Source organism: Microcaecilia unicolor, chromosome 3 (genome assembly GCF_901765095.1).
Source record: "Microcaecilia unicolor chromosome 3, aMicUni1.1, whole genome shotgun sequence".
NCBI classification, from domain to species: Eukaryota; Metazoa; Chordata; class Amphibia; order Gymnophiona; family Siphonopidae; genus Microcaecilia; species Microcaecilia unicolor.
The window spans coordinates 200,417,975-200,437,510 of record NC_044033.1 but is presented as its reverse complement, the minus strand read 5'-3'; the positions used below and the strand labels follow the sequence as shown (position 1 = coordinate 200,437,510).

Sequence of the window (19,536 nt, the reverse complement as noted above, 5' to 3'; positions counted from 1 at the left end):
TTGATCCATTTTTAATCATGAAGGAATTGGCTTGGTCTGTTGTTAGAAAGGTAGCATCACCCTTTTATTTTTTATCCAAGTCTGATTTGAGGCCTACTAATTAGAGGACCCATAATTACAGCAACACTCCTATCTCAGTCTGCTGAATATATTTCTGATATATGATTCTTCTGCAGTGCTGTTAAATGTTTATATTTCTGATACTGTATCAGGTTAGTACTATTACTAGGATTCAAGTTTACCTGATTGTATTTATGCTTATATATGGTTGTTTTACTATTGTTACACTGTTAAACATTCTTTCTCAAGGGCAGTATTTATCTGATTCAGATCCACAGTCTGAAATTTAAGGGTAATCTCAGGGTAGTTTTCATCCCTTAGTGAAATGATAAGAACATAACATGAGCATTGCCATACTGGGACAGACCAAAGATCCATCAAGCCCAGCATCCTGTTTCCAACAGTGACCAATCCAGGTTACAAGTATCTGGCAAGATCCCAAATACATACAATACATTTTTCTGCTTATCCTAGAAATCATCAGTGGATTTTCCCCAAGGCCATCTAAATAATGGCTTATGGGCTTTTCTTTTAGGAAATTAGCAAAACCTTTTTTAAACCCCGCTAAGCTAACTGCTTTTACCACATTCTCTGGCAACAGATTCCAGAGTTTAATTACATATTGAGTGAAGAAATATTTTCTCCGATTTGTTTTAAATTTACTACTTTGTAGTTTCATTCTGTGCCCCCTAGTTCTGGTATTTTTAGAAAGAGTAAAAAAGTGATTCATGTCTACCCGTTCCACTCCACTCATTATTTTATAGATCTCTATCATATCTCCCCTCAGCTGTCTTTTCTCCAAGCTGAAGAGCCCTAGCCACATCCTCATTGGGAAGTCATCCCATCCCCTTTACTATTTTTGTCACCCTTCTCTGTACCTTTTCTAATTCCACTATATCTTTTTTGAGATGCAGTGACCAGAATTGCATACAGAATTGCAAATATTAGCCTTATTACATAACTGTTACTGTTGGAACGTAACATTATTGTGCAAATAAGGTCATGGTTGTTTTATTACCTGAGGTATAATTTGTTTATTGACTTCTGTATGATTGTTCTTAGCTATAGCTATGATTGTAATTGTAATTGGTTTAGATTGGTTAATAAATGAACTGTCCTTTTTACCCTGTAGTTTAAATTTTTAGGAATTAATTTTCATCTTTGGGTTACTACAGGGAGATAATAGCATAGATGTAATGATCTGTGCCATGTTATTCAAAGTGGTAAGATGTATTTCTTTCTCATGAAATAGAAGAGGCTAAAGTAGTATTTTATTGGATATGTCTATTTGATAGTGAAGACACAGTCTTAGTAGTGTGTTGGATGTGTAATCTGTTTTTGATACTTTAAATCTTTTCATATAGAATCTTGTGAAAGCAGTCAGGTTGGACCAATATATTGAAATGGTTTGAATCTTTCATGACTAAGCACATCAGGTACTGACTAAGATGGATTGTCACAACTAGAAATCTTTGACTTCAGAAGGTCCTAAGAATCTTCATTATTCCCCTTTCTGTTTCAATGGTAAGATTATCAAGCTATATATCAGGGCTTCCCAACCCTGTCCTGGAGACACCACAGCCAATCAGCTCTTCACGATACCCACAATTAATACATATCGCCAAATCCAAGCAACCTTAAAGAGCTGCTTCTACTATTTGCGACAGCTACGCTGCCTCTGTCCTTACATCAAGAAGGTACATGCCATGATAACATCAAGACTGGATTACTGAAATGCACTATACAATGGTCTGACTACAAAGGGCCTGCACCAGCTCCAGTTGATTCAGAATGCAGCAGCAAGACTCATAGAAGGTTGCAAGTGACGTGACCACATCACACCATTTTTGCAAAAACTTCATTGGCTACCAGTACAATACAGGGCTAAATTTAAAACTCTATGTCTGATCTTCAAGGCCCTGAAAGGAAATGGCCCTGAGTACCTGAAGAATAGGCTGATCCTCCACGCACCGCCAAGGACACTAAGGTCCTCTCAAGGACTATCACTAACCACACCCTCTCCAAAAGACATTACACGATGCGATACCCACAAGCGAGCCTTCTCCGGAGTAGCCCCCACAGTCTGGAATGGACTCCGCTTAGCACGTGACTATCTCTACTTCAGGAAGTAGGTGAAAGCTTGGCTCTTCAACTAGGTCTTTAATGGAATAAGTAATTAACTTGTTAGTCTCACTCACACAAGGAGTGACTCGGGCTGCATATACTGCAGCAGGACATGTTTATCCACTCCTACCCTATCTGAGATAATATTTAACCATCTCTCTGACCTCATGTGCAACTTCCTTTAAATCAGTCACCCTACTTTCTAACTCTTCTTACTCTCTTACCTATCTATATGTTACATTTTTGCTTTACCCTTCACTATCAATTAAAATGTTCTATTATGTATTGTATTGACATTGTAAGTAGTATGCTATTCCATACTTTGTATTGTTATTTTAATATTTTTACTGCTGTAATGCCTATTGCTCATGTTTGATCTAATCTTACTGTACACCACCGTGAGTGAATTCCTTCAAAAAGGCAGTAAATAAATCATAATAAATAAAATATGAGATTAATTTGTACAGATTGGATACCCTATGCATGCTATTTCACCCAATACATGTATATTGTAACTATCCTGAAAACATGACTGTGAGTTGTCGAGGACTGGTTTCAGCATCCTTGCAATATGATGTCTTATAGTTAATTTATCTTGATATCCAAATGTGTTTGCCACTGCATCTTGACCTAGATCAAGTTCTAAGGTCTTTCATAGTCAAGAAGCAGGTTTAAAATCTAAAGAAAACCAGGACAGTTTGGGTGAGCCATATTCTTAGAGTAGCCTAATGGTTAGAGCAGTAGGCTGAGAACCAAGGGAGCCTGGTTCAAATCCCACTACAGCTCCCTATGATCCTGAGCAAGTCACCCAACCTTCCATTACCTGTAAAGGCCTTTTACCAAGCTGTGTTAAGCGCTAACGCAGCATAAAATGGTATACCATGGGACATGCTCAGGCGTCCCGCGGTAACTGACAAATGTGCATCTGCTGGCCCAATAAAACACCACGAGTGGAGGAGTGACCTAGTGGTTAAAGCACTGGTCTTGACATCCAGAGGTGGCCGGTTCAAATCCCACTGCTAGTCCTTGTGATCTGGTAAGTCTCTTAACCCTCCATTGCCTCAGGTACAAACTTAGATTGTGAGCCCTCCAGGGACAGGGAAATACCCAGTGTACTCATCTTGAGCTACTACTGAAAAAGGTGTGAGCAAAATCTAAATAAATAACAATAATCTAAAATGGGATACCTTTATTACCCTGTAGGTAAGAGTTCCAAATATAACTAATAGGACCTTTAATAAAATCTAACTTACAAACAAGAACCCCACGCAAGCATAACTCAACACCATGGTTCAACAATGAACTGAAAAAAGTTAAAAACACAAACCAGGAAACTCAAACGAGCATGGAATAAAACAAAAGATGAACATACACTCAAACAAATACAAAGAAAATACAAATATGCAATAAGACAGACCAAAAGATCATGCTATAAAACCTGGAAAAGAAAATAAGATGATACCTGTTTTATTTCTATTGATTACCTTTAAAAGTGGACTAACACGGCTACCACACCTCTCTACTATAAAACCAAAATAGGGACAGATTACAAAGATGAAGAAATTATACCAACTTGTGAACAAACTCCTAGACCCCAACTTGGTCACTACCACGAATACAGACATCCCATCTGCAGATAAACTTGCGAAGTACTTCAATGAAAACATTGTAAACCTATGCAACATGCAACCTCAGAACAACACCAACATTGAAAACTTCCTTAATGAATTGGTCCCAACCATTGGAGAATACCCAGCAGATCGGACCTGGTTAAACTTTGCCCTCCTTACCATCGAAACAGTTACCCAGGCGATTAGTAGATGGAAACTAGATACCTGTCCCAGCTACCTAATGAAATCCGCCCCTGACCGCTTCATAGCAGACCTCACATCCCACCTAAATTACATGCTTTAGCAAGGCCTGTTCCCTAAGGAAAATAGCAATATCCTACTCACCCTAATACCAAAAGATACCAAGAAAAAAAACAAACGAAATCACTAACTACCGTCCAGTAGCATCTATCCCGTTGGTGGTCAAACTGATGGAAAGCATGGCAACCAAACAACTTACAGATTACATAAACAAATTCTCAATATTACACAAATCATAGTCAGGCTTTCGCCCCCTCCACAGCACGGAAGCAGTATTACTCTTCTAGCCAAATTCAAGCAGGAAATAGCAACAGGCAAAAACATCCTTCTCCTCCAATTTGACATGTCTAGTGCATTCGACATGGTAAACCATAATATATTAATAAGATTACTAGATAAGTTTGGGATTGGTGGAAACATACTTAACTGGATCAAGGGCTTCCTAACCACAAGAACATATCAAGTAAAATCAAATTCAAACATATCATCACTGTGGAAAGCAAACTGTGGAGTACCGCAAGGATCGCTCCTATCACCGATCCTAATCAACTTAATGATGACCCCACTTGCCAAGTCCTTATCCAACCATGGCCTTAACCCTTTCATATATGCAGATGATGTCACAATATACATTCCTTACAAAACCAAACTGACAGAAATCACCAACGAAATCAAGCTCAGCCTGAACATCATGGATTCATGGGCAAATGCATTTCAACTAAAACTCAATAAAGAAAAAACTCATTATCTCATCCTCTCATCCCAACACAGCGCGGACATCCCCACAAGTATCAACACCCCAGATCACACCCTTCCTATCTCAGACAGCTTGAAAATCCTCAGTGTTACAATGGACTGTAACTTAACACTAGAGAGCCAAGTGTGTGGAGGAGTGGCCTAGTGGTTAGAGTGGTGGACTTTGGTCCTGGGGAACTGGGTTTGATTCCCACTGCAGGCACAGGCAGCTCTTTGTGACTCTGGGCAAATCACTTAACCCTCCATTGCCCCAGGTACAAATAAGTACCTAAGCCGCATTGAGCCTGCCATGAGTGGGAAAGCGCGGGGTACAAAAAAAAAAAGTGGCATCCGCAACAAAGAAAATGTTCCACTGAATGTGGAAACTCAAACGCATGAAACAATTCTTCCCGAGGGAAACATTTCGCAACCTGATACAATCAATGGTACTAAGCCACTTAGGTTACTGCAATGGAATTTATGCAGGATGTAAAGAACAAACCTTAAAGAAACTTCAGACCGCTCAAAACACGGTAGCTAGGCTTATATTTGGTAAAACTCGATTTGAAAGCGCAAAACCCCTCCGCAAAAAACTACACTGGCTCACAATCAAAAAACGCATTGCCTTCAAAATCTGCACCCTGGTTCACAAAATCATCTACGGAGAAGCCCCAAGTTACATGACAGACTTGATCGACTTACCAATTAGAAATACATCCGAATCAACACGATCTTATCTAAATCTGCACTACCCAAGCTGCAAAGGACTTAAATACAAAACAACTTATGCATCTAGTTTTTCCTACATAAGCACACAACTGTGGAATGTATTACCAAAAGCCTTGAAAACGACGTACGACCACCTAAACTTCCGGAAATCACTAAAAACCAACCTGTTTAAAAAGGCATACCCTACCAATCCAACTTAAATGCCTAATCTCTGCAACACAACCAAACTAAAGCACGTAATGGACATAACACAACTCTTCCGTTCTCCAATTCCCTAATGTGGCTGTGCCACATGAACTTGATATTACCACAACATCACCCTGTATTTGTTCACACCGGAGCCTGCAAAGGCCTCTCTGGTACTATGTAAGCCACATTGAGCCTACAAATAGGTGGGAAAATGTGGGATACAAATGTAACAAATAAATAAATAACTGCGGAGCAATGTTCCCGCTAAGTAGACCTGAAGTCCTCCATCTGCATTCCTGCCAGTGGGGAGTGTTGCTTGAGTATCACATCGCCAATTGCAAGGGAAAGGCAAGCTCTATAGAACTCCAGGGAACCGGCCTGTCCCCCAGTGATAGAAAACACCATATTGAAGCATCAGCTCTCCACTGGCAGGACTACGACTGAAGGCCTCTCGCAGAGCCACTTTGTCTCTATGCCCCTGTCTGCTAATGTCAAACTAAAAACTACTTGATAACAGCACTGATAATCCTTAACAGCACTGATAATCTTGTCAGAGAGAGGGCGAGTACATCTAATCTCATCCTGTATCTAGAGAAAGAAGTAACTTTATGAACCATGTTGACTTCTGCCATTTCTGTAGTAGAAACTAGGAGTAAAATAAAAAGTAAAGAAATGGCAGAGAGGAATGAAGGAGAGGACTCTGTATATAGTTTTACTGTTATCAATTTGCATTGCTGCATATTATGCCTTTCCACTGTCAAATATTGATCTGCCTTAAAGACTTTTAAGAGAAAAAGTACATTGGAATCAACTGAGTTACTTATGTGGAGAATTATGAAAAGAAGTCTGAACTGCTTATTCAACCTCCCAGAATAATTCCAGTCCTAGCCTTGGTCCTTCAATCAATAAATCTGATTGTGTACTGGGTTCCCACTCCATGGGGCAAACATTAGGAAGTCACCTAGGTGTATATGGTGAAACCAGGGGTTACATTAGGAACTCTTCAGTCAGTGGCAACAAGATATTTCTTTAAATTCAAAGTAGACTTTCGTAATTTTATTGCAACCATCTATTCATAGGGATATTATGCATGACTTGTACTTACTGGGGTAGAACATTACAACTCAAAGTATTTAGGGATCTGCGCGGGGGGGGGGGGGGGGGGGGGGGACTTAGTTCATTTTCAAATATTTTGTATTTTGCCCTGATTTCCACCATTTTTTTCTCCAGAAGTTTTGAATTTCCAACCAGACATGTTTCTAGGTGTCTCTGAGAGTACAGCCTCAGGAGTATATTATGCGGCATTGCTAAGGTTGCATGTCTCAGGGCAGGTGTAAATGCCAACATCTAGATTATTTTAGTGATATGTATTTCGCTTGCTGAATGGGGTTACACACTAGTATTTCATCTTGCCCCTCTCCATGCCCTCTTGCTCTCTAAAAGGCCCTTTTACTAAGCTTAGTGTATGCTAACAGCATGGGCGCATGCTTATGAGTGTCTCTAGCATTTTAGCACGTGCTAAAAACACTAGCGCGGCTTAGTAAACAGGGCCCTTATGGCTTAATAAATGATATACTGCTTGTCAAAAAACCAACATTGAAGCACTAACTTAATACATTATCAAAAAATGTATTGTTAGTCCAATAAAAAAGGTATCATCTTATTTTCTTTTCTATGTTTTATTTTATTCTATTTTTATTGAGTACCTTTAAAAGTGGACTAACATGGCTACCACATCTCTCCCTTCAAAATGTGAATCTGCTCTGAGGTTGTTCGCGTTATATATCTCATAGAAAGATCCACACACGATGATATGAAAGAAATATTTTTTCAACAGCTTAATAAATATTGCTACTCTTTGTTTTTATAAAGGCAAAGTATATTAACACAGGCAACTGAGGCATTTCCCCTTCAACAAAGGACAGGTACAGCTCTAGTCCTGAGTACACCTGGCCATAATGAGGATCATTTTATAACTGCTGGGACAGATGCACGTAAGGTCCACCAGTTTTCAAAGGGAAAGTAGCTGCATACTGTACTGTTCTCTCAGAAACTTACCCATACATTTATACCTGTTTTGGCGCACACAAAGCACTTTATTTATTTATTTTTTAATTTTTAGAAGTCTTTATTGAACATTGTTAATTCTGAACATAGCTTACCTAACACATTTTCATTTAAAAAATACACATAACAATGTGCTAGTTGCACAACAAAGAATCTACAATATAGTTTGCAGTACGTAATCAAATACATATTATACTTCAACTTTTTACTTTTTATTTGTAAGTAACACCCCGTTCCCTGCCTATCACCCTCCTCTCTAATATCTCAAAGCACTTTATTTTTAAAGCCTATGTGCTTAAATGCTATCCCTTCTCCAATCCACCTCAGAGAGCGGCTCTGATGAGGACAGATAACTAAGTGCATAGTCTGGATAATTCTAGAAAAGGTTGTTTCTGCGGGTACAAATTAAGTACCTGAATATAATACGTAAACTGCTTTGATTGTAAATACAGAAAAGCAGTATATCAAATCCAAAACCCTTTCCCTTTTCCTTAAAGTGCTGTCACCCACAGAAATCCCTTTTCAATTACCCCATAGTCTTTTCACCCTAGTCATCTTCCATTTGGATCTATTAACTTTTGAATAAAGTTTAACATCTTGGTCTGGATGCACAAAGCCTCTTATAAACATATTATTTCAAGATAGCTTTTCTGGATGCCTGATCAGTACTGGGGGGGGGGGGGGGACTGCTGCTGCCTTTTTTTTTTGGCTTTGTATATTTTTTGTAATGGTTTAATTGTTTATGATATATATAGCATAGTAAACCACTCTGGTTCACGCTGTAAGAAGGGTGGTATATCCAAATTTTATAAATAAAAATTTAGACGAAAAGAGAAACAGCAGTGACTTACCCAGCAGCAGTGAGATGTGTGTCTTCCCCATGGCACTGGACAGTCTCGAAGAGTGAAGGAGGCTCTGCAGTTCCTTTTATCTTGTCCCACCACAAACACTTGAGCAAGAAAATGGATGTTAGAAAAATGTGGCCACAGATTTTGGTTACTATATGCTCAACCTTTAGTGGCCAGAAAAGAAAGGAACTATCGAAAAAGAGGAGACAGGGATCTTACAGAATAAAATGCTTAAGTGATTGAATTATACAATTGTAGTTTTTGCAGTAAGCTGTGTAAATTGAGCGGGTACAAAATCAAAGAAATAAATATTTAAGGGTTGACATTCAGCATTATGCTGACCACTTCCAGCATTATGCCCGGAAATTCAATGCTGAACTATGTCTGGACTTCGGCATAGACCTTCCGGGCTTTTGGAGCCAGCTAACACAGCCGGTTAGAAGTGTGATATTCATCTCTTAACCGGCTATGGGGCACTGCATAAAGATAGGACTGACTTTTATGTGGTCCTTTTTATGCAGTTACCCTGGCCGGTTAAGTGCTAAATATTGGCATTTAACTGGCCAAGTGCAGACTCTGCTCCCAGAATAGCCAGTTTGGCTTTAAATGCTAACCGGTCATTTTCAGCGATACTAACCGGTTAAGTGCTGCTGAAATTTAGTGAATAGCCCCAAACAGGCAATTTATCCAGCCAGGAGCCATTTCTAGCCAGTTAAATTGCTTTGAATATCGACCCTCTAGGGGTCTAGAATGTTTGCATATGAGCCTTCCACTGCGTCTGACTGGGTCAGAACCTAGGTCCATCAAGCCCAGCAGTAGATGCTACTTTATTGTATACACCCAGCGATAAGCAGTGACTTAATTGGCTAATAATGGGTTATGCTAAATGCACTGACCACATCTTCCAGTAACAAATACCACCCTTTAATTGTGCATTGATCGGAAAAGAATACATTTTCCAATGTATTTTAAATCTGCTAGTTAGTTTCATGGACTGTGCCCTAGTCTTAGTACTGTTTCAGTTTATTAGTACACTTGCAAACTGCCTTTTGCCTTAAACATTCCACCTCATTCATGATTTTATAGACCTCTATCAGATCTCTTTTTGTCTTCAAGTTAAAGAGCTGTAACCTGCTTGGTTTTTCTTCCTAGGGAAGCTGTTCCATTCCTTGTATCAGTTTGGTTCCCTTCTTTATATCTTCTGTAATTCTGCTATATCTATTTTAAGTTGGGGTGACCAGAACTACACACAACACTTAAGATGTGGCTGCACCTTGGGACAATTCGAATAATTCTTAACATTCAACATATTATGTTGGAGTGGTAAGCCTGTGCAGTCCTGTGGATCTGGTAGGCCTGGCCAATATCTGCATCTCAGCACTAAATATTCTTAGTAATTTCAACCGTGGTGATTGGCATTTTAAAAATGCTGCCCACTGGCCTAATGGTTATAGCATGGTCTTGCAATCCAGAGGTGGCTGCTTCAAATCCCACTGCTGCTCCTTGTGATCTTGGGCAAGTCACTTAACCCTCCATAACCTTAGGTACAAACTTAGATTGTGAGCCCTCCTGGGACAGAGAAATATCCAGAGTACCTGAATGTAACTCACCTTGAGCTACTACTACTGAAAAAGGTGTGAGCAAAATCTAAATAAATAAATACTAGGCCATAATCAGGGGCATTTTCAAAAGAGAAGGGCGCCCATCTTTCAACACAAATCAGGAGATGGGCGTCCTTCTCTCAGGGTCACCCAAATCGGCATAATCGAAAGCTAATTTTGGGCGTCCTCAACTGCTTTCCATCACGGGGATAACCAAAGTTCCCGGGGGCGTGTTCATAGTGTACCGAAGGCGGGACAGAGACGTGCTTAAGAGATGGGCATCCTCGGCCAGTAATGGAAAACAGAAGGGTGTCCCTGACGAGCATTTGGCCGACTTTACTTGGTCCCTTTTTTTCACCACCAAGCCTCGAAAAGGTGCCAGAACTGACCAGATGACCACCAGAGGGAATCAGGGGTGACATCCCCTTACTCCCCCAGTGGTCACCAACCCCCTCCCACCCCCCCCAAAAAAAATTTAAAAACATTTTTTGCTAGCCTCTATGCCAGCCAGCCTCAAATGTCATACCCAGCGCCATCACAGCAGTATGCAGGTCCCTGGAGCAGTGTTTAGTGGGTGCAGTGCACTTCAGGCAGGCGGACCAAGCCCATCCCCCCCCTACCTGTTACACTTGTGGTGGTAAATGTGAGCCCTCCAAAACCCACCCGAAACCCACTGTACCCACATGTAGGTGCCCCCCTTCACCCATAAGGGCTATGGTAGTGTTGTACAGTTGTGGGGAGTGGGTTTGGGGGGGGGCATGACCAAGACTGAGCTTATCTTTCCCCCTAAACCAACCTCTCCTCTTCCCCCATTCTCTATTTCTGTGGATAACACTCTCATCCTTCCTGTCTCTTCAGCTCGTAACCTTAGGGTCATCTTCGACTCCTCCCTCTCCTTCTCTGCACATATTCAGCAGACTGCTAAATCCTGTCGTTTCTTTCTCTATAATATCACCAAAATTTGCCCTTTCCTTTCTGAGCACACTACCAGAACCCTCATTCACACTCTTATCACCTCTCGCTTAGACTATTGCAACTTGATTCTCACAGGTCTCCCACTTAGCCATCTCTCTCCTCTTCAATCTGTTCAAAATTCTGCTGCACGACTAATATTCCGCCAGTGTCACTATGCTCATATTAGCCCTCCCCTCAAGTCACTTCACTGGCTCCCTATCCATTTCTGCATACAGTTCAAACTCCTCTTATTGACTTATAAGTGCATTCACTCTGCAGCTCCTCAGTACCTTTCCACTCTCATCTCTCCCTACATTCCTCCCTGGGAACTCCATTCACTGGGTAAATCTCTCTTATCTGCACCCTTCTCCTCCGCCGCTAACTCCAGACTCCGTTCCTTTTATCTTGCTGCACCATATGCCTGGAATAGACTTCCTGAGCCGGTACGTCAAGCTCCATCTCTGGCCGTCTTCAAATCTAAGCTACAAGCCCACCTTTTTGATGCTGCTTTTAACGCCTAACGCTTTATCATCCTCACTTTTAATATTCCCTTCCCTTATCTCTTATTTGTCCTGTTTGTCCTAATTAGATTGTAAGCTCTGTCGAGCAGGGACTGTCTTTTCATGTTCAAGTGTACAGCGCTGCGTATGTCCAGTAGCACTATAGAAATAAGTAGTAGTAGTACATTGTGCTCAATATTTAATAGAGTAGATGCTGCATAAAGATATACAGATGACTTCTTCCAGTATGTTTAAGTAGAACTTCAGATTAAATTAAAACAGCTGTTTATATCAATAAAGTTATCTGCACAGTGCTGAAGATCACCACTATCAGCATAACTTATGGTTCACCCTCCCTGGACACCTCCCAGAGCTTCTCTTCCTGGCTGGACATTGAAGTTTCAGGATAAACAATTTATGTGATGAACTCCAAAGTTAACCACATAAATCATTTTGAATATCCGCCTTGCTATTTTAAATTGCAATTAAAAAATATCTATTTATATAACAGAAACGGTGCTGTCACCTGGTGCTTGTAATAGAAAAATGCATTAACATTTACTGTGGTCCTAATTTTAGAAGCTCTATTTGTGTTTTGGACATTTGAAAACTGGCATTTAGACATCCATATTGCATGGCCGTCCAAATATTGATTTTATAAAGCTAGGATTGAGCAGGGATTGTCTTTTTTGTGTATGGTGTACAGCGCTGCGTATGCCTTGTAGCGCTATAGAAATGTTAAATAGTAGTAGTAGTAGATATGGGTGTCTAAAACTGCAGCACATCCGTATGGCAAGGGAGCGTGGTGTGGGTATGTTTTGGGCAGGACTACGGAGGGGCCAAAATATGGACATCCAACTCCGATCACAGAAGATAAAGGAACATCCGTGTCTAAAAAGATGGACGTTGTTATTTAGACCTGGTACATGGCATGTCCAAGTTACAAAAGGTGCTTTGTTTGAGCTGCTGTCCACTGGAGGGATTAAGGCATGACACTTCCTCAATCCCCAATGGTGGTTGTCCCCTTCCCTCACAAATTCAGAAACTAGGGAGGTTCATGGTACGAAATTGTTTTTTTTTAATTAACTTCTTTATAGATCTCTATGCAAGTTTGGGGAATAGCCTAATGGTTAGTGCAGTGGGCTAAGAACAAGGCGATCTAGGTTCAAATTCCATTTCAGCTCTTTCTGAATTTTTTTTTTTTTTATTATGAGCCTTTGAGGGCTTCAATGCTGATGCAGGGGTTGGTGATTGGGAGAAGGAGGCTGGAGGCTGATATTGGGAGAAAGGATAGGAGGACAGATACTGTGAGGGGGAGAAGTAAGGACACATGCAGAGGAAGACGCTAGGGAAGGAGAGTATGATGGTGGGGGTTGGGCAGGGGAAATGAGTGCTTAGGAAAGGGGTAGGAGGGCAGATACAGCAGAAGACAGATTGTAAGTCTGGAGTGTAAGTGGTGATTTTGCTGGGATTATGACTGAGGATTCAGGGACTGGGTAGAATGAAGAATAGGCATGTAAGGGTTAGGTGGGGGGATAAGAAACTGAGCAGAGATTAGGGAGGTCAGTGGGAACTAGATGAGGGGTATCAGTAGAGCTGTGAGACAGAGCATTAAAATGGTGTGGGGAGACAGTCTGAAGGTCCTGGGGAGGGGAGAGGGCTTGGGAGGTAGTTGATATGAGCAGAAGATGTCTACAGAGAGGCTGAGAGATTAAGCAAGAGGGGCAAGTCTTTGAAGGTTGTGAGATAGTTTAGAATCTGGGAAGATGACAATGAAAGTCTGGATAGGGAATAAGAAAGGGTCTGGAAATAGAAAGGAACAGAATAACAGGGAAGGCGCTGGGGCTGGTGAAGGGATCAAAGAAAGAGGAAGGTAGATGAGGCTGGGGAGGGAATAAGTGGAAATGGATGACTAGAATGGGGGAAAGATGGGGGAATAGGAGGCTAGGGAAGGAATGAGAGGACTAGGGAAGTCAAAATAGGAAATGGAAAGCTGGTAAGTAGGTGTAGGGAGAAAGGAGAAGGAGGAGTAAAATCTAGCTATACATAGATAAAAGGGCAGGTAAGAGAAATGGAGAAAAGAAGATTAGACAGATGCAGAGGTAGAAGGGAAGAGAACAGGAAGTGGAAGAAAACAGAAAATTATGAATTTTATATGTGATTTTGTAAGTTGCCCAGAATGATATCTAGAGCAGGTTCTAAGTATTTTAAATAAATAAATAACATTCAAATGAGATCTTGGAAAAAAGGAGAAAACTTTGTGAAGAGAGACCAGGACCAACCTCACTAGAAAAATAAAAATGATAAGAGAACACAGGTGTATTCCAGTGTGTATGTGTGGGGGGGCATTCTCACACTGAACCCCTCACAATGGTTCATACTGCAACCTTGCCCTCAAGATGGAGGTGAAAAAGTAAAAGGCACATGACTTCTTGAATGGGTCTTGTCCCTCATTGCTCCCCATATTAATTTCCCTCTGCATTTCAGAAACCCATACTATCACAGGTATTTACAATTTGTTGGAGAAATGAGAAAAGACCAAGTATATAGACAGCATGCCAAGAAAGCCAGGGCTGGCTCAGTCTTTTCACATGCAGCTCAGTGGTCATACTACATGCCTACATGCCTGCCCACAAGTTCTCGTTTTGCGATAACTCATTCTACTTCTCCTTTTTTTAAGCTGTTATCTTTGCATAAACCTGTCTGACAGTAGAATGAGGGAGGAGCTAACAGAGAGAGTTCATTAGAAAAGACATCTGAAAGACTAAGATATGTCCTGCTCTTGCTCTTAGGTACAAAGTTAGAGAACCCCGTTAAATACACATTGCCCAGTCTGTCACAGCATCACAGTGGTCCTTAACTTTGAAGATTATTTATCTTCTTAGAAGGAAGCCACAGTTACCCTTTTCTAAGAATTCAGCTGTGAGTGTATCGTTTGCTGCATCGAAATAATTAATATTCTTCCTCCCCCATCCGTTCCCCACCACGCACTCTCTTCTGCCCTCTGTGGTGCCTTAGACTAGTGAGTTACAAGATGAGTTACATTTGTGTACAGTGGTATTTCCCTGTCCATGGAGCATTTATTAAGTCTGTACCTGAGGTAATAGAAGGTTAAGTGACTTGCCCAAGATCACATAGAGCAGCAGGCAGAATTTGAACCAGGCTTTCATGGGTCAGTCCTTTCATAAAGGTGATCATAAATCCTGATGAATAAATAAATAAATAAAAATAAAATGAAGACATCCTCTTTTTCCTAGCGGAGATAAAAGTGGAAAATCCTTCAAGCCAAACCAGGATTCATAAGAACATAAGTGTTGCCATACTGGAACAGACTGAAGGACCATCAAGCCCAGTATCCTGTTTCCAACAGTGGCCAATCCAGGTCTCTCACAATAACCTGTTACCCAGTAATTAACCCTTATGTCTAAGTCACACATAGGTGAGTTAATACACCTGTAAAGAAACTGACCAATGAAAGTGGAAAAGACTCTCTGAATGTACCTGCTGATCTATTGGACCATTTAGGAGAGTTATATGTGTGTTAGGTGAGAAGAGAGACTGGACATTGAGCAAAGTATTAAACTGCACAGGTATGAATGACAATGCTGCTGTTAACGGGACAGTTGATACTCCTCCTGTGATGAGTGGTATAGAAGAGAATGTCACTAGTGCGAGGTGGGTTTGGAAGATCCTAGCGGATGAGATGAGCTCTTTGACTCTCCCTAGAACTGGCTCTTGAACTGGTGCACAAGACGTCACCATTATAATCTACAGTTCCTCTTACATTCATTGTGAAAGCGTTCATATCTCACCCAGGACATTGCTTAAGTCAGCCCTTTCTGAACTTTTGTTGAGTTTGCATCAGATAGTCTAGCAAAGTGCAAAGAGTTGACAACACCAACAAAATGCAGAGACCGCAGAAGCTGAAAATACTAGATGAAACTCCAGCAAATTGTTCTGAAGTGGAAAATGTGGCTAGTGCTTTGGCGTTTCTAACATCTGTACATCTCAGTACTGCTTCTCCAGTACTCATGTGATTACCGATAAATCTAATAAGTTATCCCTTTTTACATGGTGAGACTAGAAGCTAACTTGGCTTTTCTTCATATTTTATGCTATTAATAAAACTGCTAAATTTCTGTTCTAATTAAATGGTGCAATGGACGATAAATGATAAGCTACTGTAAAATCAAACCAAAGCTTATGAGTCACATTGCTGATGGCAAGATTATACTGTCTGCTGAATCTAACATTTCATTTGCCCTCTTCCTCCTCAGAAACACCACATCATGTACACAGATGAACATTTCTTGGGTCCCCAGAAACACTGCACCATGGTAGGAAAACAAGGTAGTGGGTAAGTTAAGTCTCTTAAAATAGGGAATGTTGAATACACATTATCATTATAGATCAGACACTTTCATTTTTTAAGAAGAGAAAGCTGAAACAGATTTGTAATTTTTTTTACCTCTTAGTTGTTCTGTCTGTTTGCCTGTCCTATTTAGATTGTGAGCTCTTTGAGCATGGACTGTCTTTTTCATGTTTAGTGTACAGCGCTCCGTGTACCTTGTAGTGCTATAGAAATGATAAGTAGTAGTAGTACATTTAGACTGTGGACTCAGGGGGTCTTTTACAAAGGCCCGCTAAGTTTTAGTGCATGTTAAACCCTAGAGGCCCCCATATATTCCTATGGGTGTCTCTAGCATATAGCGTGTGCTTATTTTTAGCATGCACTAAAAACACTAGCACGCCTTTGTAAAAGGACCCCTCAATCTTTAATAGTGTCAGTGCTTGATTATTGTAATATTTTTTTGTATTGCCCTAAATTTATGATCCAAGCTATTCAGAATTTCTCTTCCTATATGTTTAAAGTTTATTATGGTTTATTAAAAATGTTCTATACCGCTATAGCTAACTAGCAGGTCACAGCAGTTTAAGGTTGAAAATGGAAAAGAACTACATTTTGGATAGGAAAGATCACATATACTATTTATTTATTTATTTATTTATTTATTTGGATCTATTACCGCTTTTTTTGAAGGAATTCACTCAAGGTGGTGTACAGTAAGACTAGATCAAACATCAGCAATAGACAATTACAGCAGTAAAAATATTCAAATAACAATACAAAGTATGGCTGCTACATCACAGTGTCATACTCTACTAGAACCAGGAGTTTTTGCTACCTATTGAAAAACTTCATAGTGATGAACTCCAATGTCATTACATGTACTGTGTTAGATTCTTTTTATATAATCGAGAGTACCCTCAGATTATCGCACACACTATGGCACTCAGATATACTGCTGCCCGGTGGTATAGTACTTCAGTCATCGGGTTACTCTTCTTTTTTATGGATATATTCCCACCTATGTGCTATTACATAGTAGATGACAGCAGAAAAAGACCTGCACGGTCCATCCAGTCTGCCCAACAAGATAAACTCATATGTGCTACTTTTTGTGTATACCTTACCTTGATTTGTATCTGCCATTTTCAGGGCACAGACTATATAAGTCTGCCCAGCACTATCCCTGCCTCCCAACCACCAGTCCCGCCTTCCACCACCGGCTCTGGCACAAACCGTATAAGTCTGCCCAGCACTATCCCCGCCTCCTACCAACAGCTCTGCCACCCAATCTCGGCTAAGCTTCTGAGGATCCATTCCCTCGGAACAGGATTCCTTTATGTTTATCCCACGCATGTTTGAATTCCGTTACCGTTTTCCTCTCCACCACCTCCCGTGGGAGGGCATTCTAAGTATCCACCACTCTCTCCGTGAAAAAATACTTCCTGACATTTTTCTTTAGTCTGCCCCCCTTCAATCTCATTTCATGTCCTCTAGTTCTACCTCCTTCCCATCTACGGAAAAGGTTCGTTTGTGGATTAATACCTTTCAGTATTAATTGATATTAGTAACAATTCTTCCTTAGTGACATACTTTCTATACCAGCACCCATTAAAGTCTTTCATGACATCTTTAAAAAATGACAAAGTTATTCATGCAAACTGCACTTATCTTCGTATCAGCAGTCATTCCCCCTCTCTGGATTAAGGGACCAAAATCTCTAGAAACATCCAACCGCCTTCCCCTGGATACGCCCTTGTGTTGATATCACAATGTCAACACAATAAGTAATAGAACATTTTAATAGACAGCGTAGGGTATAAGCAAAGATGGACCATATAGATAGGTAAGAGAGTAAGAGGAGTTAGAAAATAAGGTGACTAATTTAAAGAAAGGTGCACATGAGGTCAGAGAGATGGTTAACATATAGGGGTCCTTTTACCAATCTGCGTGGTAAAAAGGGCCCTGTGCTGGTGGCGGGAGCCATTTTTCCCACATGCCAGGGCCTATTTTACCACAGCAGGTAAAAACACCCCAGGCACACATGGTCATAAGGTAAGAGACCTCTTACCGCATGGCCCTGCAACGTGGAGCTCCTATCACCACCCATTGAGGTGGTCAGTTTTGTAGATAATTTTTTGCAATTTGGGAGGTGTAGTCTGAGTTTCTTATTATTTTCAGTCGGTTCCTTCTTCCATTTTCTGAAGGATTTTCTTTTAGCTCTAATAGCTTCCTTCACCTCACTTTTTTCATTCAATCATTTTTATTGATGACAAAACTCGTACATTATACATGAAACAGTTACAATCTGTCAGAGCCAGAGTCAAAATAGATTGAATAACAACAAGAACAGAACATCAGCCATCAAATACAAACTCCCCCCCTTTAATTTCCCCCCTCCCTACCACAAACAAGTCTCCCACCCCCTCCCCTACTCCCCGTCCCTACTCCCCTTCCTCTGCACGCTATTCATTGCTTGTTACAATATACAATTTCGCAAAAATAATTGAAGCCAGGCATCTCTAAAAAGAAAATAAACAATCATGTTCAAAAACCACCTGGGACTTCTGCACTGCATTCTAGCTTAAGTTCTCACCTTTCCCAGCCGAGGACCCCCCTCCCCTCCTAAAGCCCCTCCCCATTCCCCTTCCCTTCATATAACATGTCATGCGTGCTAAGAGTTTAGAATTCTGCTCCATGCCACTGCTGTCAACGAGTCCCAAAAAGGGGCCCACATACAGCAAAAGGCATCCCCCCTAGTTGAGGCCAAATCTCCAACCTCTCTACAGTCCAGGGAACAAAGGAAAATCATTCTGGACCGCCATTGGAACAACTCCGGACATTCAGCCGTTATCCACAGGTGAAGAATAGATTTCCTCCCCATCATAAGTACATAAGTACATAAGTAATGCCATACTGGGAAAAGACCAAGGGTCCATCGAGCCCAGCATCCTGTCCACGACAGCGGCCAATCCAGGCCAAGGGCACCTGGCAAGCTTCCCAAACGTACAAACATTCGGTGGCGGTTGTGCTTCTTAGATGGTAATGAAATGTATTTAAAACTCTGTAAGAGCACTCCTTGCTTGTTATCCTATTTACAATGACTGACTATAAATGAAGAGTTGTCCTGGGCTGGGCGGGAAGACTAAACTAGATCCTACACTGCCTGCTAGAGGCTATCTGTTAATGCTGTGGTACAAAATTCAAGTTTTAAAACTAAGGGAAAAAGACTATGGAGATTAGTTGATAAAATTTGCTTTTTATATTTTTATTCTGCCTATCACTAACCTACAATTCCTCCTTTAAACCCCAATCTTTAAGTTCCCAAAGCACAAAACAAAATAGTGTTCACTTACCAGAGAAATGTCCTCTTCTCTCAGAACTTCTCAGAAAGAAAGCTCAGTGGGACCTCTCCTCTTTCTATAGTTTTGAATCTAAGGGGACCTTTTCAAAACAGGCTCTTTCAAGGCAAGCTAACTCAGCAACCTGTGCAAATTTTCTATGTCCTCA

The 19,536-nt window shown here is 40.8% G+C and overlaps 1 protein-coding gene across 2 annotated transcripts in view; it reads right to left on the bottom strand.

Moving 5' to 3' along the window:
• Positions 1–19,427, bottom strand: part of ADGRE1 (adhesion G protein-coupled receptor E1) — a 72,150-nt gene extending 52,723 nt beyond the window's left edge. The window contains exons 1-2 of one of the 2 annotated variants that reach the window (XM_030197116.1): positions 19,383–19,427; positions 8,627–8,724 (exon numbers count right to left, since the gene is read on the bottom strand). In XM_030197116.1, the coding sequence (XP_030052976.1) occupies positions 8,627–8,657 (31 nt within the window). In that variant the 5' untranslated portion in view covers positions 8,658–8,724; positions 19,383–19,427. The remainder of the gene's footprint in view (positions 1–8,626; positions 8,725–19,382) is intronic. The other variant, XM_030197117.1, reaches the window with a different exon arrangement.
• Between the last annotated feature and the right edge of the window lie 109 nt (positions 19,428–19,536).